Source organism: Phragmites australis, chromosome 21, assembly GCF_958298935.1.
Source record: "Phragmites australis chromosome 21, lpPhrAust1.1, whole genome shotgun sequence".
NCBI classification, from domain to species: domain Eukaryota; kingdom Viridiplantae; phylum Streptophyta; class Magnoliopsida; order Poales; family Poaceae; genus Phragmites; species Phragmites australis.
This window is the reverse complement of record NC_084941.1, coordinates 20,724,918-20,750,168: the sequence shown is the minus strand read 5'-3', so window position 1 is coordinate 20,750,168 and position 25,251 is coordinate 20,724,918. Positions and strand designations below refer to the sequence as shown.

Sequence of the window (25,251 nt, the reverse complement as noted above, 5' to 3'; positions counted from 1 at the left end):
TGGCCCGAAGGTCTATGAAACTTGGGAAGTGAGGGGAAACAAGAAATACCATTTCTCACATGCATTTTACGAGGACAAACTTTGAATTTGAATTTTTACTGTGCATCAGTCCTTTAGACAGCTTATATCTAAGGAACCTACACAGTTCGATGAACACTCATTATGCACGTCTGAGTAGTGTTCATTCTATCGACGAATATCGGTAGTATCGGCGATCTCCAATAAACTAAACATACCGATATATCGTGTATAGTTTGAATAGTTTTTTCTGTCAAAATTAAAATTTTCAGTCAAAATTTATTCAAAATCCAAATATATCAGCCGATATAATTCTGATATATAGGGTATAATTGGCAGCGATAAAACTTTGCAACCGATACAGTTAACAGTGCTTCTGAGACATGATGCGGTTGCAAGTTGTCTAACTTATTTGAAAGTTTTCCCACAAATATGTCAAAATCTCCCCAGTTGAAAGTCTCAAATCCCCATTTGACCTGGACAAAATGCATCAGGTCGCCAGGCAATGCGGCGTCATCATCCCCAGGTTCTGCGGAGGTGAGTAGCTTGGCTTGGTGACAATAATGTAAATATCATTTTGTGATGACTGCTTCTATTAGGAAATTAAAATATTGAACGAATGGTATTTTCCTTTTTATTACAAATTAAAAGCAGGTCCGAGACAGAACCGGCCGAATGGAGAAGTTCGCTAACATACTAACATACGCAACGCAGCTAGTATAATGGTCAAGTTAATAACTAATGTTGGTCAACTTTTTGTTGGATAATGCTGGAGTATAAGAATTTTATTGATGTGGCAACCACACCAGTTCGCTAACATACTGGTCCGAATGGAGAAGTTCGCTAACATACTAACATGCGCAACGCAGCTAGTATAATGGTCAAATTAATAAATAATGTTGGTCAACTTTTTGTTAGATGATGTTGGAGTATAAGAATTGTATTGATGTGGGAACCGCCTCTTGATGTGGTGGTGGATGTGTGAGGGTACGGCTTCATCCAACAAGATTCAAATTTTGATGCAAGATTCAAATCCTGATGACCACGATTTATGTACACACGAGTGTTTTTAGCGGTATTATATGTAGACATCTGATAGGGATGTACTTGTGTGTGTGCATGCGTGTGTGTCATTTTGTAATAAAAAAGAATTGTATTGATGTTCACCTAACTAAAACTCTAATTATTTACACAATGGATCTTTATTGAAGCTAGTAACAATCGATGGTTCATGAGACTGCCAAACCGTCCTATTTTCTTACCACCATCCGATTTCTTTTTTTTTTTGAAAATTACTATCGACTGATTTCAATCCGACCGTGTCGGTGTATCAGAAACCGGGGGTCCCTGAGTCTCGAGGCCAAGCCCGCCGTCCGCCACGTGGCACCATCCCGCGAGGTCCCTCCTGCAGGGTGAGGAAAGTCCAAGTTCCGGGAGAAGGTGCTCGGGGCCATAGTCTTTGGTTTCCGAGCACCCCAGTTCCCCGATGATCCGCGGAGTCTAAATACCGGGATAAAAAGTGCTCGGGCCGGTGCCAGGTCATCCCCGAGCACCCTAGTTCCCCGATGACCAGAAGAGCTAAAGTGCTCGGGGTTGCACGTGGCAGCCCCCGAGCACTCGGTTCCCCGAAGGTTCGTGCGAGAGTGCTCGGGGAGGTAAACAGTACCCCCGAGCACTCGGTGCCCAGACGACCCAGTAAGGCTCCCGAGGGGCCCACCGATGAGGTGTCCGTCAGTCAGAGGCCGAAGCCGCATTTAATGAGCGTGCGTGGTCTGACACATCCAACTGCTCCCGCCGAAGTGTCAGTCCCTGCCATGCTTTGGCAGGAGGGCGTGGGGCTATTAATTGCACAGGTCCCGTCCCGTATCATCCGGTGTGTCTCGGGATAACGTTGCCGGGATCAAGGCGTTCCGCCTGCCACCCTGCCGTGGCAGAAGAACAAGACAGGGTGGGCGCGCCGGATGCCTCTGTGGCTGCCCGGTGGGCCCTCTCAACGGCGCCCGCCGCTGGGGCGTCCAAAGCGGCGGGCGATCGGGCGACGCGCCGCTTTTTTCCACCGCCCCTGTCACTTCGCCCAGAGGGAATGATGACGCCTTTCTCAGTCGTGGCGTCTCGGAACTTGTGCCTCATCTTTCCCGTTCGGGGTATGTCGTGGCCGACGAGTGCATAAAAGGATGGAGATACATAGAAAAGAAGGAGGCCCCGAATCAGAGAGATCGAAGATAGACCGAATCAGAGACGCGACCAAGACATCGAAATATCGAAGGAGAGAACAAGCCCAAGCACTCGACCGTGCCACACTTAGAAAAAGAACACGGCAAGCAAGCTTGAGCAGAGCTAGAACAAGGAGCCTCAAGCTCTTAGTTAGACGATATATTCTTGTAACCAGACATTTTCCTTGAGGGATCCCCCTCCGGGGAAAGTTATTGCCTCCATACAGGAGTAGGGTATTACGCCCCCGTGCGGCCCGAACCTGTCTAAACCCCGGTGCATTTGCTTCCCTTTGCACTAGGTCGATCATCCCCCACCACCAGCCGTTGCATTTATTTCCACTCCCATTTATTTCTCCGACGAACATATTCAGGATCATCCCCTGGCCGAATCTCTAAAAAGGGATCTCTCGGGATCCCTGCGACAGGAGTTAATCCTCCGACAGACCGACACAAATGCATACCCGTAATGACATTCAACATCACTGGTGGCGCCATATTCTTCCCCTTGGTTCCAGCTCCTTCTCTGGCTCCATCTCCAATGATGGATTTACTCTTCCACCGCCGCGGCCTGTGCTCGGGTCGATCGCCTTGATTCGACCGTGCCGGATCACGATGGATTAGTACTCAAGTTTGTTGTAGCTTTAGCTAGTTATTAATCTCTTTTAGGGCTTATCTAGTTATTAATCTTTTTTTAGGGCTTAGCTAGTTATTAATCAGCAAGGTGCAACTTAGCCTTAGTAAAAGTTAATTCCTTCTGGTTCGGATAAAAGAGAGGCCGGTGACATGGCTGGCTATCTCGCTACCTACTAAGGCCCTATTTGTTTTTTATTTTGATTATAGATTCTAACCTAAAAATAAAAGAAAAACAAACAGTCACAATATAAAAACTAATTCTTACAGTCCAAAGTTAAATTGTACTTATAAAATCTCACAATTCATAATTTTATGAGAATAGACTTCCATAGATTTTACGAAATAGACCAGATTCTCAATATTTAAAGCAAAAACAAACATGTGCTAATAACATGTCAAGCATAGATGCATTTGAAGTCCGCAGCTGCTTTGGAGAAACAGGAAAACGTACCTCTGGCTTTGTCTTAAGAATGAAAAGTAAAACTCTTTAGAAAGGTGCTAACACAAACGGCGAGCACCGGACTTGAACCTGAATGGATAGGTCTACTGGAGGATCTTCTCTTGTCACTGCTTCACATTTCACTGTATACAGTAGTGCTTAGGCCACTGAGAAGAGAAGTGGAGTATGCATCAAACAGAGTGAGAACCTTGTCCATTTGTGCAGGGTGAATGGGGACCAGTAGCATGAATTCCAATGCCAAATTCTTTAGTGCCTCCAATAGAGTTCTGTACTGTTGTCGGTTGAAGTGCCATGTAGTACAGTGTACATGTATCGAAACTGAGTTAGAGAAGAACTAACTTGGCATTTTGCCTGAGATTAGGCTTCGTTTTCTAAATTACAGATTGGCAGCTGGGGTAGAGATGAACTTAAAGACGATATATACAGCATTCCTTTAAGCCGATGGTAATATGTTGAGTTCTACCAAATTAAAAGGTTTAAGCACAATCAAATGATTCAAACAATGGTTACAGGAAAAAAATCATGCCAGATCTTATCCAGTAACACCTTCCGGTTCTGGTTGTCACATAAAGGGTCATACCAAATTTTGAATCCAAACACTTTTTAAAATGAAAGTAATATTTCGTTCGAATATGCAAGGATTGTTGGAGTATACAGTATGGACAACAAATATGCAATATGCAGCAAATTTCGATACTAGACATCTTATTTAAATCCTAAATCTGATATTTATATTTTAAAGCTTTTCCGTCACAAAAAGTTAACGTTGCTTCTTTCCCCATGGGCACAAGTGTGTGTTATTTTTTCCAAAAAAAAGAGTGCTCCTTCGTGCCCTTCGGAAATCATGATCCCAAACCCAACCCACTGGCACATTTGCTGAAGGAGCAGTACAAAAAGCCTTATGGCCTAGCCCATTAAAATTCAGAGCCGCTATAACTTAATCCATTTTGCAACACCCTTATTTTGGGGGGGTCACACCTCTTGCATTTGCATGAACACTAACTCGAGGAAACACGTAGCATAAAAAAAGCTCACAAATATTGCATTGTGCAGAAACACCAAAAAAAACACCCAAACAAATCCTCTAAACACTATAAATAGCAACTGCAGCCCAGATCACACTAATAATGCACTACACCACAGCAACAAAAACCCAGATTAATTAGGCGAATTCGATTCACTAAGAGCATACCAAAATGTCCCAGCTGAGCTCAGCTAGCCGCCTGGCTGCAACGCTGCTCCTCCTCGCTGCTGCAGCGGCAGGCTCAGTCCTTCCATCTCCTCTGGCAGAGGTCCCAGCATGCCAGAACCACATCGATGCGCTGCAGACCACCTGCCTCCAGTTCGTCAAGAAGGATGGCCCCAAGGTGCAGCCGTCGCCGGACTGCTGTGCGACCGTGAAGGCGCTTGCAGACGCCGACGTGCCCTGCGTCTGTGACTACCTGGGCTCCCCCGCCGCCAGGGAGAAAATAAGCCTGGAGAAGGTGTTCTACGTCACCAAGCAGTGCGGCGTCACCATCCCCGGGACCTGCGGAGGTGAGTAGCTTGGCTTGGTGACTGATACTGACATGCTGGCCTGCACAAAGTTGCAACTCGAACGGGTCCCGCATGTCGGTATCAGTACCCTGTTCTTCCATGTGGCAATGATCATGGACAGATAATCTCAGATCAATCAGACAAGTAGAAGGAATATACTAGGATAATATACAACTTGCCACGAGGACAGCAAAAGAAAAGTACTACACAACAACTGATGTATATTTTGTGATGATTGCTTCTATTGGAGAAATTAATCAATTGGACTAATTGTGTTTTCCTTTTTATTACAGGATCAAAGCAGGCCTGAGACAAACAAGTGACTGAAAGGAGAAGTTGGCTAACATACGCAATGCAACTAGTGATGCTCAAATTAATAAATAAAGTTGGTCAACCTTTAGTTGGATGATGTTGGACTACAAGAACTGTACTCATGTTCACCTATATAAACCTCCATTTAATTACATAATCTGGATCTGTATCAAAGACCAAAACAATCGATGGTTCATGTTGAAAAATGCGGAGATCATATATTTTAGACAGAATTGCTACAAGCAAAAGATATTTTTTTTTTTGGAGAAAAGGGTATTTTATTGGGCTCCGACTTCTGAAGAAGCCAGCCGAAACAGAGTACAGAAATGAAACAACAAAACAAAAAAACCAAGCTATGACCCAAATACAAGGAACAAGAAAGATGTTTTTTTTTAATAACTTTCAGACAAGGTGGGTACAAAGGAACAAGCACAACCATCATGAGAACATGTTTTTTAAAATAGAACAAGTTTGGAAAAGTAGACAAGTGCACTCTAATGCACAAATGGGATATGAAACATCTCTTAAATACTTCCAGAACATGAGTTTTAAATATTCATCTAATCTTGACTAGTAAAATATACTCTGAATCACTAAAACAAATCACATTTAGAGATTCATAAAGAAACATTCGCAAATCAAAGCAACCAGCAATCATGCTTATGCCTATATGTGGGAAACAGGGGGTGCTTAGGTCTGCCTGATTCTGGTTACAAATAATTTTCTAGGAATTATGCTGCTACAAGTCTATAATTTCTGGTTGAGTTTACTTCAAAGCACTCATAAACATAACTATAGTGAAATTTCTTAACGAAGTAAATTCATAGCAATATACTGTAAACATGGTCAAACAAGATATGAACACACGAAAATTTTCATGGCTAATTTTACAGGTATACCAATGTTCTGTTTCAATATTTCATGAATTATAATTCAATATCCCAACCAATTTTCTGAGATTATGACTTCATATGTACAGCCTAAAATGTAACATACCTCACAACAGCAATCATCAACAATGGAAATAATTCTACTCTACTTACACATTGCAGAAAACAAGTATTAACCCATGTTCAGTGATCCTGTTTCCAGCATTACCAGAAGGCCCTGGACTGGAAGGGTTCCAGCCTTGCCTTGGCATCTGGCAGCAGCGCCTGCACGTCCTGCACCATGTGAGCCTTCTCTGTCACTCAGAGCAGCTCAGCAAGTACACCAGCCTGAGCGAGTTCCTTGCTCCATGGCATGTACAACGCAATGTAACACAGTAGTATCAGTGCCTCGATCTGCACCTCGTCACTGAGGTAGACAAGGGTGCACAAAGGCCACACTACTTCCATATGTTAGCAACAACCTTACTTTAAGAGTCAAAACTATTGCATTTGCATGAACTTAAGTTCAAGCAAACACGTCACCTCAAAACAGCTCACAAATATCGCATTGCAGCTGTTGCTAGAAACCCAAAAAATCCCAATCACCCTCTAAACACCAAACATTACAACAACTGCAATCCAGATCACTGATGCACAAGATCAAATAACAACAGCAGAAACAAAGCCCAAATTAATCAGGAGAGTTTGAGTCCATTAAGCTCATACCCAAGATGTCCCAGCTGAGCTCTCCCAGCCTCCTGGCTGCAAGGCTCCTCCTCTTGCTGTAGCAGTCGCAGGTCCTCCATCTCCTCAGGCGGGAGCAGCCTGCCAGAACGACATTGACGCGCTGCATAACACCTGCGACCAGAAGGACATACCGATGGTGCCACCGTATTGGTTGAATGCTGTGCCTCCGTGAAGGGCACGGATATGCCCTGCGTCTGCAACTACATGGGCTTCCCCAGAGTCAGGGACAACATAAGCCTGGAGAAGGTGTTCTATGTCACCAAGCAGTGCGGCATCACCATCCCCAGGAGTTACGTAGGTGAGCAGTGACACCGCATGTCGGTGTCAGTATGCTGTTCTTAGTTTCTTATATGTGGCAATGATCATGGTCAGATAATCTCGGATCAATAGAGAAGTAGAGGGAATATGGTGGACTACAACTTGCCACTAGGATAGAAAAATAGAAGTTCTATTCATCAACTGATGCCAAGTGAAGAACAGTTCCAGTAAAAAAAAAAGACAACTGCAAGGTCATTTGAGCCTCAAAAGATTACGTACTATATGTTAATTATTGAAAATCTCGTTCTGAGATGATTGATTCTATTTGAAAAATTAAACAATTGGACTAATTGTGCTTTCCTTTATATTACAGGATCAAAGCAGCTCTGAGACAAAGAAGTGGCTGAATTGAGAAGTTGGCTACCATACGCAAGGCAGCTAGTAATGCTCAAATTAAGAAATAAAGTTGGTCAACTTTTAGTTGATGTTGGAGTACAAGGATTGTTCACCGATGCGTAACTCTGATTAATTACATAAGTGATATTTATCTTTTATTAAAGATAATTAGTCAATTACAAACAATGCTTATGAGTGCCACATCCATCTCATTTGGTTCCTACAGTCCAATTTCCATTTGGCGGACACAAATGCAAATATAAAAGCACTAAAACACACAAAAAATCTACAAAAAAGGACAACAATGCAAAGTAGAAAAATCCAGATTAATCTAGCATACTGAGACTGTGGAGTTTGTTTTTCAACCAAACAAGTCATGAGACACATATGAAAACTCTGACTAATTACATAATCATGGTCTTTCTAAAAGCCAAGTGCAAACAATAGCTCATGAGTGCCGTATCATCTCATTTTCTTCCAACCACCTCATTTCCCTTCTATTCACAAAAATGCAAATGCAAAGGCACTGAAGTTCACAAAGAAAAAAATGGCAATAATTAATAGTAGAACAGCCCAGATTTGAGAACCTAGCATACTTAAATGTGGTAGTTGTTTGTCAATCAAATAATACATGACGAACAAAATACTTACTTTTAATCTCTTTGTTTCACAATAAGGACTTCCTCCTAGATAATTTCTCATACTTGATTAAAAACCAAAATTTCCGCGAGCAACATGCCAGCTGAATGCTAATCCGTCATGCTCTTGAATTAGCAAAATGATGTTTTAATGGAATTGTTACGACCACAAGACTATAATGTTGTTTTTTCAAGTTTTTGACAACGTGGTTACCAAGGAACATGTTCAAGTCCAACCATGTGGAACCTGTTTGGGAAAATAGAACAAGTTTGGTAAAGTAGACAATTACACTTCTTTACCAAGATCTCTAATACATAAGTGAATATCTCTGCAACACTCAATATGGTTTCCAATAAGGTTTTCAAGTACATTTAAGACAAGTACATATGGTTTTCAATGTTTATCTAATCATGACTAGAAAATATACTCTAAATCATTAGAACCAATTACGTGTGCAGATTCATCAAAACAAATTACAACGGCGGATGCAAATCAATCAGCAATCATGTCTATATGCGGCAAACAGGGGTTGCTTTGGTTTGCTGGATTCTGCTTGGCCTCAATTTTATTGGAATTTCATGCTCCTATTAAGTTTTTGTTGAATTATTTGTAAAGCACTTGTGAACATTAATAACGTGAAATTTCTTAACAAAGTCAATGCATGGTTAAAGACTGAAACTTCATTGTCCAGTTGTTTGTGATTCAACTTGATGGAACCAGAAATGAACAGACAAAAGTTTCATGGCCAACTTTACAGGTACACCAATATTGTGTTTCAATGTCTCGTGAATTATAATTCAATACCCCCAAACAATTTTCTGAGACAATTGATGGCTTCATATGTACAGCCTACAATGTAAGCTAACTCACAAGAGCAATTGCGGACAATGAAAATAACTCTACTCTAGTTACACATTGCAGCAAAGTACTAACCCATGTCCAGTGATCCTGTTTCCTGCATCATCTGGAGGCCCTGGACTGGAAGAGCTCCACCCTCGCCTTGGCATCTGGAAGCAGTGCCTCGACACGTGTGTCTTGCACCATGTGAGCCTGCTTCGATGCCCAGAGCAACACGGCCAGCACACCGGCCTGAGCGAGCTCCTCACTCTCAGGCACGTACAGTGCAATGTAACAGAGTAGTATCAGCGCCTCTATCTGCACCTCGTCGCCGAGGTAGACAAGCTGGACAAGGTGATGAGCACCGCTGTCATCGACAATGGCCTTGCAGTGGTTCACATGTAGGTGGTTCTCAGTGCATGCGAACTTGGTGAGCGCGATCACCGCCTCCTTAGTGACCGGTGGCTCACGCTCGTCGAGAAGCTGCACAAGAGGGGCGACGACCCTGGTCTCACTTGCTGTGAAGGTGCGCGCAAGGCAGCCAAGGGCGGTGATGCATGGGCGGAGCAACCTGTCGTAGTCGCCCTTGCGGACGACAAGGAGAAGCTGATCAACGACAGCCTTGGCTGCTGGGGAGCTGGGTTTGAATGCCGATTGCCGCAGCACAAGGCTGTGTTCAGCGACACGGGCAATTTCCATGATTGCCATTGCCGAGAAGAACTGCACATCAGTACCCATATCTCCATCACCCTTCTCCAGGAGCACAGCAAAGCACAGCAGCGCACGCGACTCTGTAATGCTCTTGCAGACACCCAAATGGCTGTGGGCGAGCTTCCACAGAGCTTTTGCCGCCATAGCCTTCAAGTGTGCCTTGGTCTCGGGATCCTCCACTTCGCGAGCACCACGGCCACTGGAGCCACTCGTGCCCAGCTGCGGCCTGAATGGCGGAACCAACGAGCCATTTGTGGTTGTCTTGGCAGCCATAGCAGAGTGAACCACCGACTGCATTTGGTTCCTTTTCGTGTCTTGCTCGCCTGGCGAGCCATTAGACATCCTTGGCGGCTCGGCGGTGCCACTGGAGGTGTCAAGGTCACCATCGCGGTTCATGCTCAGAGTCTTGGCAACCATCACAGAGTGGAGCAAGTTCATGGACTGCGGTGCAGCGGTGCTGTTCTTATTAGAGCTGCTTGAGCCAACGGAGTACCTGCTGTGCTCCTGAATGGTCCCAGAGGCAAGGTGGCCAACGAGGTACCGGACGGCGTTGTTCTGCGCGAAGAGGTCCTGGCACGTGGAACTCCGGTCTGCAAGGGTCGCAACGGCCTCGGCGACTGCGGCCTGCACGCGCATGGGCGGCTCCTTGAGTGCAGCAGTGAAGGCGGAGCACACCCCCGCCTGGATGAGCTTGTCCACGCTCTCAGCGTCGCATCCCAGCAGCCCCAGCGCGCGCGCCGCGGCCTCCTGCCCGTCGTCTGTGCCCTCCTTGAGCAGCTTGAGCAGCGGCGGCACGCCGTCCTCCTCGATGATGAGCTTGGCGAAGTGTTGGCTGTCCCGGGCCAGCGAGGCGAGGTTTGCCGCCGAGTCCGCGCGCGCCGCGGGGGAGCCTGTGTGCAGCCGCGCGACGTGGTCCCAGATGAAGAAGAGGATGGGCTCGTTCTGCGCGATGTTGGGGAGTCCCAGGAGCGAGTCGTCCTCGCCGTCCCCGCCTCCTCCGTCGTGGTGGTGCGACGAGGAGATGCGGAGCAGCCAGGCGACGTCCTCGAGAGCGGTGTCCAGCGCGGCGACGGCGCGCGGGAACCCGGCGGCGGGGCTGAGCGTGAAGAGGCTCCGGAGCCGCGAGTGCCCGCGCGCGCACCGCGCCGAGTGCACCGACGCCCTGGACAGGGCCTGCGTCGCCCCGGCCATGATCCGCGCGGCCGGGCGGTCGTAGAGGTCCGGCGCCCGCGCTGCCTGACGCAGCAGGGCGGCGAGCTTGTCAGCGCGGACCTTGAGGTCGGCGCACTCGGCGCGGAAGCTCCGCGCGGCGGCGCACTGCTTGGCGACCTCGTCGGCCATCTGGATCGGTCGCGCCAGCATCGCCTTCACCCCCTCGCTCATCTCCCCTCCCCAATCAAAGAACCGATTTTTTTTTTCTGCCAAGAACCGCCGCCTCCGCTTCGCTGCTTGGGTATTCGGGGTCGAATCACACGGAAACGCTTGCCGATTGTGCGATCTGCTGGGGAGCAGGATGAATAGGGGGATTTGTAGTGGGGTTTTGGGAGCTGGTGTGGCTTCTTCCTTGGTGGTGGTGGGCTCGGTTGGGGAGAAGAGGCTGCGGTTGCGGTTGGAGTGGGTTGCGGGCGCGGGTCGTCTGTGCGGTCAGTGGGTGGGGCCCTTGGTAGAGGTGGGCCCGGTGCTGTGTCGTGGGCAGCTCTGGAAATTCCGGGAAGGGAGAAGGGGAGTGGCGAACTGGCAAGTGAAGTGGGACGCGCACGGTCTGGGTTGACCATCACGGCCGTCCGTTTTTGGTTGAACAGAAAACGACCAGCGTACCGTGCCGTAAGCAATAGAGCCCGCCCTTTCTTTGTTCGTTGGATTTTCTGCACTTCTTTTGGGCAAACTACGGGGAATCAGGTGTACATCATTTAATTCTTTTTTGAAAACAGACGAGAGCTGCCATTTTTCATCGATTAGAATGAGTGACTTACAAACCTGAAACTGAAATTAAAATAAAGGAGTGTTAGATGGTCAGACACAAGGGTTTTGCAGCGGACAACATTTGTAACGTGATAACATGTGTAAATCTGACTACCACAGCGTAAACTATTTTGCTTTCTCATAGCGAAAATTGGGACATACCACTCTCCAAGCTCGGATTACTACTTTAGCACTGATCAGTTTCCCTTTTGCGCCATCTACCACTCCATCAAAAACTATGCATCTATCAACCAATTTGTCATCTCCCGCACATCTTCCTCCCCTCCGAAGCCCTCCTAGCTTATATGCTTTCTTCTCTGACGAAATTCCTCCTCTCACTTCTCTTCCTTGTTCTCCGGTAGATGCGGTGGGTTGGGCTCGTCCTCGGCATCTCGCAGCCGACCCATCCCTTGCAGGTGGTGCCAGGCCCTAGCCCTATGCGGCTAGATCAGCCGAGGCAGCAACACAGGTGTGCACCCTCACCTCGGGCAGAACAGTGAGTAGTCACATGGGGCGAGAGGTGAAGCGGCGGGCCTAGGGGGAGGCGGGAGGAGGAGGCGATAGGGCATATATGGCAGCCAGCAAGGACGAGAAAGGTGGCGACTGGGGCGAGCTAGGGGTGATGCGGGTGGTGGTAGGCATGGCGGTTGCATGATGAGTGGAAGGGTGCCGGGGACTGACACGAGAAAGGAGATGAGGATAGAAAGAAGATAATGGTGAGGATTTAATTAGAGTCATCGATTTTCAATCCTTTGGCGCAGTGGTAGACGGAGCAAAGTCAGGAAGTAACTAGTGGTAAAATAGAAATCCAGCCTAGAAAACTGGTATATTTGCAAACCGCTTTAGAAATAGTGGTACTGCAGTAATTTTGCCTTTCTTTCTAATAAAGCAAGGCGAAGACCTTTGGTATAAAATTGAAATTAAATTAAAATGGTGGTATGAAACCAGATCCATGCTCAGGTTAAAAGGCTGCAAAAATTACAGCCTAATTAAGATTTGTCTGGTGCTGATATCAATTTATCTCGTGTAGGCCCTGTTTGCTTGGACTTTTTTTGCCTTCTCGCCTTAGAAGCCAAAAGTCCAACCAAATGAGTGGCTTCTTAAAGTAGTTTGTCAAAAGCTAAAGGGCCTCAAAAACTAGAAATAAACTATACCTTAAAAACAAGTCCTGGTGAGCTTTACTAGCTTCTATGGGTAGCTGTTTTCAGAGTGGGCATCAAGTTCATATGAAATTACCTACATTTGTCATCATATAAAAAGCCTTCAACCCTGTAGTGCCTCTCGGTCCGACTTCGCATCCCTTGAGACCCGAGCGGTTCCTCCTCTCTAGTGATGGCTGGGACTAGGGTTTTGCCGCCCCGTCGCTGCCGCCCCTGCCCATCCACGATATCATCCTCATCCAGTCGCCCCTAGCCCATCCACGGTGCCACCACGTCATCCCCGCGAATCTAGATCGCCTCCCTATCGCCCCCACTCGTCCAGGCCACCGCCCATCCGTCCAGGTCGACGCCGCCCGCCGCCTCCTCCCATCAATGGCGCCTCCATCTAGGTAGCTTCGAGAGTGTGCATGTCTCTTCACAACTTTATTCGAGATAGTTCTTTAAAAGATTATCTTTTTGAGAGATTTGATCAAGATGAAGACTACATATTCAATGATCACGAAGCATTGTCGTCTCAACTTAGTTTATTAGGACATGAAGAGAGCGATATGAATACTTCTTATGATAGTATTGTTAATGCTTTGCTGTCCATGAGAGAATAGACAACATGTAATGTTGCTTATCCTCCTTTTGTAATTCTCTAATCAATGGAATGACCATATTCTATTTTAGGACACACATGTTTTCAAAAATTAAATATATGGTTGCTTAATTATTTACATTGCTAATAAAACCAAAACAATCACTAATACAGTTAGTAAATATTAATAACATTCACTAAACAGTTTATAGAAATAAATACATTCACTCCATACAACTATGGACATTACAGACAGTGCACACTCCATTCTGCTCAAAAGCCATCAGCCAGACATGGTTACCAAACAGGCTATCAGCTTCTCCAAGGCCATCAACCAAAAGTAGCTTCATAGGGTCATCAGCCAGAAGCAGCATTTGGAAAAACATCAGTCTAACCAAACATGCTCTAAACAAGGAAGGGTCTAAATATCAAGCGCTTGAAAATTGAAGAAATTTTAGTTGATTTCTAAGTCATTAGTCATGATCACTTTAATCCCAATTATTGATACAGATCCAATTCTTTAGACCTCTTTCCTTCCACGTCCCCATGAGGTCATAATCCAGATAAGGAACGGCACCCGTCTCTCTCATTCCTTAGCCCCCCGCCACCATCTGCCGCCACCATTCCACACACTTCACCGCTCAAATGCCTCACCGACGATATCTAGACCCGCCCACGGTAGATACCACCGATCCCACCCACATTAATTTGTTCTTCTCAATCTTCCTCCACTGCAGGTTCCACAACTGCCTCCTAACCTCCCTCTTTCTTATAGCCTCCACCATCCACCACCGGCTTTCGAGCCTACGACTCTAGCAGCACAACTGCCACCTCGCCACCCTACCTATTGTGTAGCCCACCACCAGTTTGTGCTGCCAGACTCCATCTAAGGCTGGCAGACAAAGTGAATCATGCAACCCTAATCCCCACTCCGTCTCTAACCCGACGACCAGACATACGATGCCATACTTGTGGTGCACTTGTCTGGAACGTAGTGGTTCCATAAAAACTCAACAAGAATTCCTCTAGAAACAGTTTGATTATGACAGATATCGGTTAAATAGTAGTTCATATATATGCGTTAAAGCTTTGGAGTTGAGTACGTAAAATATGAAGGGAAAAAACATGCAGTCATGCATAGTTTCGTGATAAGATGAAGCCCCCATTGGACACAATCATCATCACAGTTTTTTTTAGAGGACATCAGCAATACAGCTAATCTATCGTTTGCTCAGCTTGGCGCCGTGCCGAATGAAATCCTTCATTCATGCATAGTTTGGGGTTGGTGCATCAATGATCGATCAAGCCGTTTTGCTGGGGAACAACGTAGGAAATAATTAGTACAACAATGTCCACGTGCAAAGTCTGAAGCACATATTCGTTAAAAGAACTTTCTGGTCATATCCAGGTCCACAGCAACTTCCTTCAGACAAGAAAAAAAAAAAGAATAGGCCAGTTGTTGTGGTCAATTGTAACACGACGAGCATGGCTACCATTTGCAGTCATGGTGAATGACACAATTTACTTGCGTCGTCTTCTTCGGTATATTCAAATGATGGTATTTAAGTGTGATTTCAATGAAATTTACACTACTATAGAAAAATCATCACTAATAATTCAAAAACTGTATTACTGTCGGTTAAAAACCGACAGTGAATAAATAGCAGTGATAATTCATAATTATCACTGTTGGTTATAGAAGCTATAATGATTGTACATATTACCACCGATTCTTGAGCTTATTCTAACAATTTGTATACTTATTACTGTCGATTTCAGCTACAAACGGATTTTTATATATCACTGCCGGTTCTTAAATATAACAGGTGATTCTCCGTCCATGTTTCATAACCTTCCATAAAACCATGCTTACACAAGTGCAACTCTACAATATTTCTTTAGTGTCTAAAGTACTTTCGGTACATAGTACAAGGACACTTAATAGTATCATTTTCAGCTACATCAAAAAATGAAAATGCATGATTCAAGAATTGAGTGGTTTGATCAATCCATTCATTAGAGGTAGCTTTACCACGTTGCCAACCACTATACATCCATATGCGGTGTCACATGTTAACTAGTTCTGTGATTCAAAGATAAATATATTAGTTATTACATATTTTCTGTTGCATTATTTTGAGTAACAGAACAAACACTCCAAGTTCATACAACCATTAAAGTGGGTGATTAAGTAATGATAATAATTGAATACTACAACACACACAAACAACAAAAAATACAAGGGCGCTCACAATATCACATATATATATATCACAAGCATCTATTTCAAGCATAGAGCAACACTACTACGAGCAGTCACTAGATCAACACAACTAGCAATACATGGTACTACTATTGAAATATCAATAGCCGAATTTCAGTGAAAAAAAACACTGATGTTGTGCATGCCAAATTCATTCCATACGCATCCACCATAACAACACAATAAGCAATCAGCATCCTCAACTTGAAAGGCAGAGCACATCATATAGCAAATTTTGGAGGAAAAGAAAAGAGCTTTATTACCTCAGTCGGATTGCAGGCAGGCAACACAGATGGGTGTCGGTGTGGCAGGCTCCTCCAGGGATCGCTGTGGCGGGGCCTCGTCCGGGGTTGATGCAGTGGGCTCCTCTGGTGTTAATGTCATGGACATCCTCCAGGGTTGGTGCAGCGGGGTTGTTGATGTCGGTGTAGTGGCATGTCAAGGAGGATGTGGAGGCGGGGTTTGGCGGGGGAGGCGTGCGGAGAGGGAGCACAATAAGGTTTGGACGGGGGGGGGGGGGGCATGATGGAGGCGGTGGGTTTGGGGGTGTGGCTTCATGGAGGATGCGGATTGGGGGTAGCCTAATAGACGGAGGTGGACGAGCGACTCGATTTGGGGGGCGGATGGGGATGGAGGCAATTGGGGATGGGGACAGACAAGGTAGAAAGGGACGAGGATGGATGTGGATGAAGGCAACTGGTGATGGGGACAAACGGGCGGACGGGATTGGGTTCGACGGGGCATGCGAGATGGGGTCTTTTTCTCTTTTTTTTTTTTGCGCTCGCGACTGTGGAAATTCTTCATCCGCGTGGGCCTGGGTAGCTAGCATGTGTGGCATGCGTAGTGCTATAGCTGCTGTTTGGCACGAGGCTGCCTTGGAAATTTGGTGCCCGCGCGGTCAAGTGCCACTGCTGCTTGGCGTGGCATGGAAAATAGCAGTGCCTGAACGCAAAAATGAGAACGAGAGTGGCGCGGAAGAAAAAAATGAAAACATGGTAGCCGAATAATAATTTCTCCGTGTGCTATTTTTCTGTGCGTTTTGTGTCTACTGGCAAGTTAATGTGTATTTTTTATGTACGTTCTGTTACAACCCACGAGAAAATTAATTTCCCTATGTGTGTTGTAGAAATCCACATATTAACGTATAATTTCCCTATGTATTCCATCATAACCGTAAAACAAAATTATCGCCCACAGAGATATTCCCGTTTCCAGCAGTGGCATGCACTAACACTAATATACCGATTATTAATCTATTACCTCAATTGCAAATACTTGACGTTAATTTGGACAACAACACAGTCCTCAAAATTTATCATTGTTTTATATTAAAATACAATTATAAAATCTAATAAATTAATATTATAAGGAAAATACTTTTTAAAAAAAATCAACACATGCTTTTTATGTTTTCAATCTATGTATTTTGAAAGATGTTAATAGTCAAAATTATAAAGTTTGAATGGAAGCATATAGGTTCAAAATGTCATATTTTTGTGATCGATGGAGTTTTTGACGGTTACAAACAAGACAACCATTAGAGAGTATATGCCACTAGAAACAAAAATTCTTTCACTAGTCATTGTCTATAGTTAAGGCAGGAGTGACGTGGTTGACCGACAAACAAACATGCCTATCAAACCATGACCTTCCAAGTACTTCAGTAAAAGAAAAGCAATTAACTCCAATAGACAGATAGTGAGATATTGCTTTTACCACACCTTCACCACCACACCAAAGGTGTCATTGACTTTGTGTTTGTACACAAGACTTACTTATCCAACAAGAGCATGTGTATGGCTGATAATAAAATTGCGCCTTCGGGGATGTGATCAAAGTGCCTGCAAATAGAGAACAAAATGAGAATTAACAATTTGCCGAGCGGATTAGGCATAAGAGCTTTTTTTTTTGCGTTGAAGAGTATATAACATTTTTGTATAATTAATTTACAAGGCTTTTTGCATTGAAATGATTAACAAGCGCTACTTTTGCTGCGAAGACCATGCTCCCAGCTGTTGTGCAGCATGCAGCAGCCACCTAGTCCAAAAGGAAAAGGAAATTTCCTCTGCCACTATCTCGTCTCCTCGGCCTTCAGGAATGGAGTGCGCAATTTGCAGCAAGTCTCACATAGAAATTGTTAGATCGAGCATCTCAACAAAATAAAAAGTCTACAGATGGAGTGTGAGCAGTGATGTGGTGTGTGGGTGTCTTTCTTGTAATTGTAATTTTTTATTAGACACTGCTAAATACTAACTGTGCGTGCTAAAGTTAATTCGTCCGCACATCCCTGTTAGGAAATTATTTGATTAGGAGTCTTCATAATCAGGCTATCCTAGCCAATTAAGCAACCATCGTGCGGGAGCGCATCCACGGCCATTTAGGTGCTAATACTTATCCGCCTGCACACCTCTAATTAGGAAAGTCCTTAATATTGCTTTCTTAATGCTTTGCTCCGCAAGGCAACCGCACACAACCTTCTCCCCATTTGAATCAACATGAAAAGCACATCAACACAAATTTTACAACATGAGAAGTAAATCAATACAATCTTAAAAGCAAGTTGCAGTTGCTCCTGCCAATACCCAAATCGACATCCTCCGTGGGGATCGAGCTTCTCACCGCTTGAATCGATGGGACCAAGCTCCTTAACATCACCATTAACATTGGACTCCATGCCACCCAAATAGAGTAGATCGAGCTCCTCGTCACTGGGGATGAGCTCCTCCGCGCCTGGTCGAGCTCCTCGTCATCGGGGATGAGCGACCAGCATCGAACGCCCAATCCTCAACCTAGGGAGAGAAAGAACTCCACTGGTCACGAGAATCACCACATCCTATATATTCAAAATGAAAAATACATCAATACAAATTTTGAAAGCAAATTGCTACGACCAGAGAAGCAAATCAATACAACCGTATCAAAAAAACATAAGCAAATCAAACAAATCAGTAAGAAAAAAACAATTATGTGTAAGCAAATTAATTGTTCCGGCTAAGAAACAAAAGGCAGATCAGAGTTATGATCGAAAAAACCAAATCAACATAACATTTGCACACAAATTATGTGACTTTGAGAAGTAAACTTTGGATAACTACAAATAAAATTGAAAAAACAATTTCATGCATTAGCTAGGTAAAATTGAAGCAATTTCGTACCTCTGAAAAATAGTTCCTAGGAAAATTTATATAACCCTGAAAGCAAATCGCTACAAAATGGTGATGTTGCCAAAGCTCGATGGTCTATCGTAGCACTCATGGGTAGGACGCAGTGTGAAACAAACTGCCCAATCCCAGAGTGTGGGTCACCATCACACTAGATTTGAAGTGGCTCCACCTCCTGGGCGACAAGGGTGCATGGGTGGCAGATCCTACCTCCATTCGGACGATGACGAAGACGAGCCACGGCAGGCGTATCATTGCGGGTACGAGCGTACATGCAAGCACGCAGAGCATGCACCTTCGAAAATAAGTCTTTACCTTTTTTATTTGTATGTGTATATATATCTTCCTTTTTAGGAAACGAGTGACCGGTATTTGTTAGATGAAGATTAAAGCAATTTTCTCTCTCCCTATACTCTTCCTGTCCTCTCTCTCTCTTAAACTGTGGTGATACACAGGATCAGTATTTAAGACAAGGTAAAATGTATCGTGCAATATTATTTTGTCAGAAAGATCAACAGGTTTAAATTTGATTAACACCAAAATGGTAAAGCACGTAAACATCAAACCTTTACATCCATGACTTGACTTTGAGTGAACAACCCATTACATCGAGCTCAGTCAGCTCTTAGCCAATAAACGTGGTGGAGCTCCTAACTGGATCTTGCCAATTTCAATAATCCCTGACAATCTCTCACGATAGTTGAAGTAGGTTTTGATGATGTTGATTAGATCTTTAAGTTTTTTCAAATCGAAAACAAAATTTCTAACTCATAAGTTATATGATTGATCTATCATCAAAACTATGCATGTAATGAGATTTGTGTCAGAACTATGTTAAAGGTGTGTGTGGAGCTTTAAGCTCAAAGGCGCTATAAACTGACACTCATATGGTCCGTCCGTTTCTAGACGAGACTGGGGAATAAAGCCCTTAAATTGTAAAAAAATTCTGGCTCATAAGAATCCAAGAGAACAATTATCTGGTGTCGATCTACGATGTGTGCATCTCGTCGATCTTGTCGATTGCAAACAACAAAGCTTTGCTGTTGCAGGCCCAATTTAGCTATGGCCCTCTCAGCCCGATACCAGCGCGGCCCAAGCCCAAGCACTCTCTGCGGCGGCGGCGGCGAGAAGTTCTTCCCCCGTTCCCATCGCCGCCGCCGTCGCCGCCGCCGTTTCTTGGGGACCCTCGCAGCAGCAGCGCGCACGATGCCCTTCGGTAAAGATTCCCCCTCGGCCGCGTTCCCGGCTCAAGACGATGGTCAGGCGCGCGCGCCGTTCTTGCGGCATCGCCAGGCGGCGCGTCGACCGCCGACGCTTCCGTAATGCAGGATATTTTGAGGTTTGTTTCCCCGCCTCCATTTTTTTCTTTTCGTAATTGATCTAGCCAGGGATCTGCGAGAACGAATTGGCACTAGTTATGGAGTTCAGAATCGGAACATTCTTGCTGTGTTGTTAACTCTGATGAATGGTGATGATTAGTTAGCAAAGGAATCTTGACGGAACACTTAATGCTTTGTTATTACCTTACTCAGCGGCAAAAGTATGCTAATATGCGTATATGCCTATGATAATCCTCACGTATAATGTATGACAGGTAATAGGTAATTGCGTTTCGTAGTGGCTGCCTCAAGAGATAGTTGCTAGGCCATCTTTGATTTGCATTCATTCCTTTTTTTTTCCTGTGTGTTTCGTGCTCTGGCAGCTTACATTCTGCTGTTTGGCAGAAACTACTGATTACTGAATAGGCGAAGGATAGCTCTACAACTCCTTGCTTATTGTGACTTGTGACTATGAAACTGTTCTGCAGAGACTAGTAGGGAAGTACTTGCAATTTATCTGCTATACCTTTGTTCAGTGTTTGATAACAAACCTGCTTTTTAGGGATGACATATTTATACTTCCCCACCCTGTTGGTTTAAGATGATGGTCCTATTCCTCAACTGTCCATTCTAGATACATACAAATATAGATACAAGTGCAATGATTTAGGGAGACAGCGTACCATGAATACAAGTTCTAGAGCACATTTTAACAGACATTGTTTTACCAATAAAAATCCTCAATTAAATAGAAAAGTTTATGCTTGATTCTTTAGGACTTATTTATTTCATGTATCAAAGTTCTTTTAAGTTTAAAATTAACCTGATTGTTTAAACATGAAATGCGCTCCTGTTAGACACTTAACGCCGAACCCTTATGCATACTTGGATTGTTAGTTACTATTCGTACCAGAGACAGGATACAGGAAGAGGCAAGCACACTAGACAAGAATGCAGTAACAACGATGTCTCTAGAGATGGGCATCAGATACTTCCAGATAGAACAGTCAAGTATTAAGATCAAATATTTTCTACTTAACTGAACTGGGGACCATTCCTTATGCCTCTTTTGCTTTCTGTAGTGAGGTAGTTACATTTCGTGCTGCAAAGAACAAGCGTATCTGAGCTGTTTCGTAGGGCTTTGTCAGGCAGTCAGGCTACAATCTGAAGGTAAGGTCTACCTGAGGCATGGTCGGTCATTTATTGGGATTGCAAAATGTGTTGTAAAGGAATGACATAGCTGAATTTGATTATCTTATGTCTGTTACTGAACATTGCCTAGAGTTTTTGTAAACACTAAAACAATTTTGTTGTGGAAATGATTTTTTCCATGTTTGTATTTAACTTTAATTTGGCTATATGTAATAGAAATATCTTTGCTCCACCATTTATCGAAAAGCCATACTCTTAGCTGACTCCTGTTATATGTTCTTTTTAAGAGTTCCATGTAGGACCAGATTGTAATCCGTGCAAAAATGCCTTCAGTGTTTCTATAAGAAACTCATTTATAAAGATTTTGGGGCAAATCTCGTGGACTGGTTCTAGTTCTCTGCAAGCTGCAATGCCATTCCCCGGATTTCCTCAACCTACATTATAACTTATAAATGTACTGTCCTGTAGTCGGTTCTGACATGTTAGATCATATGTCTGTTCTGTAGGTTTTCAGTGTGGCAGCTCATATATTGGGCGTGGCTGAACTCTAAACCATGCCGCTTTTATCAACTCTCACCAAATGTTCTCATTTCCCTACTACTTAAGGCATGCAGAGGGTGGTGTAGTAGGATGGTAGTACTTGGCCTTTGCAAATCCAGTCTGACTCCCATGGACGGAAACAAAACCTGTCAGTCAGTGAGTGAGACCATAAGTCATGACTAACCTTAGACAAAATTGAAATCCCTTCATTGCCAATGCAGAAAGAGCTGTAGCTTCAAACAAAGGGCCCAGGACAGGAGCAAATGAAAATGATACATGGATATTCATCATCTGCCAACATGAACAATTTGACCACGTAGCAACTTTCACCATAGGACATCTGGAACTTTATATATGTATCCAGTAAATTAAGGTTGTTACATCCAGGCCAATATCCTTAGAACAAAAGCTTTATTTGTATAAGGTGGAGGCCTGTAAGAGTTGACAAACACTCAAAAGACCAAAAGAGGTAAGGAACCATGCAACATTACATAGCAATAGATTCAGACCAACCAACTATGCTTCGTGTCTCACCAATCTTTCTAAGCCTTGATTTCCTCCTTGCCAGGAGGGAACTTCTTGAACTTGGGGAAGAAGAAGGGCTTCTTCTTGATGAAGGGGAGCAGTTTCTTGAACTTCTCAGTGTCTATCTCGGGGTTCTGGGTCTTCTGGTCAGCAGGAGGATGGTAGACCTGAGTTGGCGATGGGTGCGAGTACTCCGGAGTGGGTGGTTTGTAGGTCGGCACGTGCGTTGGGTGGTACACCGGCACTGGTGTCGTCGGCTTGTACTCTGGCACCGGCTTCTTGTGGATGTGAGGGATCACGATGGGCTTCTTGTGGAAGAGGTGCTTCTTGTGGAAAGGGTCGCAGAGGAATGCCGAGGCGCACTCTTTGGACGAGTAGTGCATTTTGCCGGCGACTGCAAGGAAGGTCTTCTTGTTGTCATTGCTGGATGGCCCGACGATCCAGGACGGCTCCTGTCCGGGGCATGGCTGGTTGGACGCGCTGTGAAGCTGCGCGAAGCAGTCCTGCTTCAGCTCACCGTCCTCGCGGAGGAGGTTGGCTGCAAGGGGGACGCTGAAGGTGCCGGACTTGTCAACCTCGCCGATGGCCTTGGTCTCGAACATGCCGTCAGTGTTCTTGCATTTGACAGCCACTTGAAGGCCTGAAGAACGAGTGCAGCATTGTCAGGTAATCTTCTGTACAAGCTCCAGAAAACTCTTAACAAATTGCTTAGTACAATGGCATGGTCGGAGATGAACGTACCCTTGAAAACAGCCTCAGCATTCATGTTCTTCCTTGTGCAGTCGGCACACTTGGCCAAGCCGACGACCATGGAGGCCGCCTCACCCCCCGCGGCATCGGCGAAGACCGCTGCTAACAGGACGGCACAGATGCCGACAAGCAGGCCTCGAGGCAGAGTCCCCATTGCTGGTTCTTGCGTGTTCACAAGATGCTGTTTAGACTCAACTTGGTAGCACTGGATGCATGGAGATCAAGGAGAGGCAGTGCTGGGTTTATATAGGATTACAGGTTATCGGTGGAGCCGAAGCATTTGGCAGAAGTTAAGTGCAGCTAGTGATCAAGGAGCTACCAAAATCTGGCACCGGCTTTGCAGATTTGTGAGTTAATGCCGTTCCCGGTTGATCATACTCTGTCTGCTCCCCGGATGGCCAGATCTACCTGATCACCAGGCTAATCTCACCTCCATGCATGCAGAGATCAACAACAAATGGCTGCATTGAAGGAACAATTGACTTTTGGAGCATAGGAATTTTTTTCCAAGTTCAATTGAATATTTGATGACTACGTGTCATGGATGATACCGGTTTTTTTTCTATGATCTTCAGTTCAGCTGTGTATATTTGCATCAATGACATTGCTGTGGAGTCGAGTGTTTTAGTGTTAAACAACTTGTTTGACATCTCAAAAAATAAAAGCCATTAAAAAACTTGTTAAACATCTCTAAAAAAACTTGTTTGACTGCCGAATAACTTTACCATTTTATGCTCACAACTTTCTAAAGACTTGGAAGCAACATTGACAGTGCCTGCTGGGTTGAGCCTCTGTCCAATGGGCCCTAAGTGAGTACCCTCTTATCTCTTCCTGCCGAAGGTCCTGTATACTTGAGTGCAATCATGCAAGTTCTCAAGCTGGCTATTGTACTAGATATGCCCCCATTTATTTCTGTACACACGTTGAGTAATCCTCAAGGGTTCAAAATGCTATTCTATCATCTCTTTCCTTTCTTGCTGCTGAAGGAAACAACAATTAACATTGTAATCAGCAACAAAACTGTTTTTGAGTCGAAAGTTGCTGGAACTGATCTTAAATCTTAGAAATTCAAGATTGGAAGTGTTTGAATTCCATTGTTGAAATTTTCTCACATTCATGCCGAATATGAAATAAGCGAGTGAAAGTTTCTGGACTCTGAGGGTTGCAATTGGTACTCTAATAGGGAGGATGAAAAGCCAAAGAAGAGAGGGGAACCATCTGTTGTAAGACGTGTAATTTAGTTGCCAAAGGATTATGCAGTTAGCCACTTGTAAAGTGCATTGTGCACAATATTTATCCATTATTTTTTTTAAAAAATAAGCAAGCATTATACACCGGTCATCGGTTGAATCGTACCTATAGAACAACCTTATTGGCATCTTTAGGTCATCTCTAAAGGGAGAAAAGATTGGAGTGGAAGAAGAGACCGAGGTGATTCACCACACACTACTACAGAATATGTTGTCACTGTCAGTTCCAAACTGGCATCACTGCCGCTTTTTAAACCGATTGTGATAATTATGGATTATTACTGCCGACTTCAGAACCGACAGTGATAGTAAGTATTACTGCCAGTACAAGTCTTGAACCGGTAGTGATAACCCAATTATCACTGCCAGTTCATGCCTCGAACCGATAGTGATAACCTAACTATCATTGGTTTATGCGTTGAACCCGAAGTGATAATACATCCACATGTGCGAAAATACACTATCAGGAACTTTTCAGCATGTGGATATGACCCTATGCCAAAATATTTTGTGGTGGAGTATTCTAAATCTAAATGAATGGCGAAAACACAATTTGAAACCACAATGACAAATAGGCACGGTTGTTGCAAAACTACTCTACCAGGAGCTCACCAGCTTGGGGATCTAGTCTCAAATCCCCATACGTTGACGAGTTCTTGGTAGAGCAGTTTTGCACCATCCGTTTTACATCTTGCGCTATCCGAAGCTGTTGAACTCTAGTGACAATAGTAAATCCAAACGAATGGCGAAAACACAACCATCTTGAAGTTAATGTGTTTTCTGCCACTCGTTTAGATCATATTTGTTGGGGATCATCCCCAGCCGTCCCCATACCCGAGGGCAACTGCGAAGTTAGTTGGAGTTGGAGTCATCCACAACCAGTCCGATGGATGCGAAGACTGGTCTACCCCGACTACCCGGCGAAGCTACAGTTCGCGCTCCAAGCCTTCGACAGGAGGC

The 25,251-nt window shown here is 44.5% G+C and overlaps 3 protein-coding genes and 1 long non-coding RNA gene across 5 annotated transcripts; 2 read left to right on the top strand and 2 right to left on the bottom strand.

Annotated features, from left to right (window-relative positions):
* Window positions 1-4,520: 4,520 nt before the first annotated feature.
* Window positions 4,521-7,436, top strand: LOC133903217 (non-specific lipid transfer protein GPI-anchored 24-like). Its single transcript, XM_062344534.1, has 4 exons — window positions 4,521-4,860; window positions 6,265-6,428; window positions 6,963-7,086; window positions 7,420-7,436. The coding sequence occupies exons 1-4, from the start codon at window positions 4,521-4,523 to the stop codon at window positions 7,434-7,436; spliced, it is 645 nt and encodes a 214-aa protein (XP_062200518.1).
* Window positions 7,437-8,722: 1,286 nt separating this feature from the next.
* Window positions 8,723-11,247, bottom strand: LOC133903703 (uncharacterized). Its single transcript, XM_062345143.1, has one exon. The coding sequence runs from the start codon at window positions 11,010-11,012 to the stop codon at window positions 9,042-9,044; it is 1,971 nt and encodes a 656-aa protein (XP_062201127.1). The 5' UTR covers window positions 11,013-11,247; the 3' UTR covers window positions 8,723-9,041.
* Window positions 11,248-19,724: 8,477 nt separating this feature from the next.
* LOC133903800 (uncharacterized) lies at window positions 19,725-22,125 on the top strand. Of its 2 annotated transcripts, none has more exons than XR_009907355.1 (4): window positions 19,725-20,094; window positions 20,480-21,085; window positions 21,157-21,244; window positions 21,988-22,125. It is a non-coding gene; the product is annotated as an uncharacterized LOC133903800 (long non-coding RNA). The 2 variants fall into 2 exon arrangements; XR_009907354.1 differs by having other exon boundaries at window positions 21,733-22,011.
* LOC133903799 (proline-rich protein 4-like) lies at window positions 22,099-23,272 on the bottom strand. The gene is made up of 2 exons (XM_062345262.1): window positions 23,033-23,272; window positions 22,099-22,931 (listed from the first exon to the last, which is right to left on the bottom strand). Exons 1-2 carry the CDS (start codon window positions 23,193-23,195, stop codon window positions 22,309-22,311), a joined length of 786 nt encoding a protein of 261 aa, XP_062201246.1. The 5' UTR covers window positions 23,196-23,272; the 3' UTR covers window positions 22,099-22,308.
* Window positions 23,273-25,251: the final 1,979 nt, after the last annotated feature.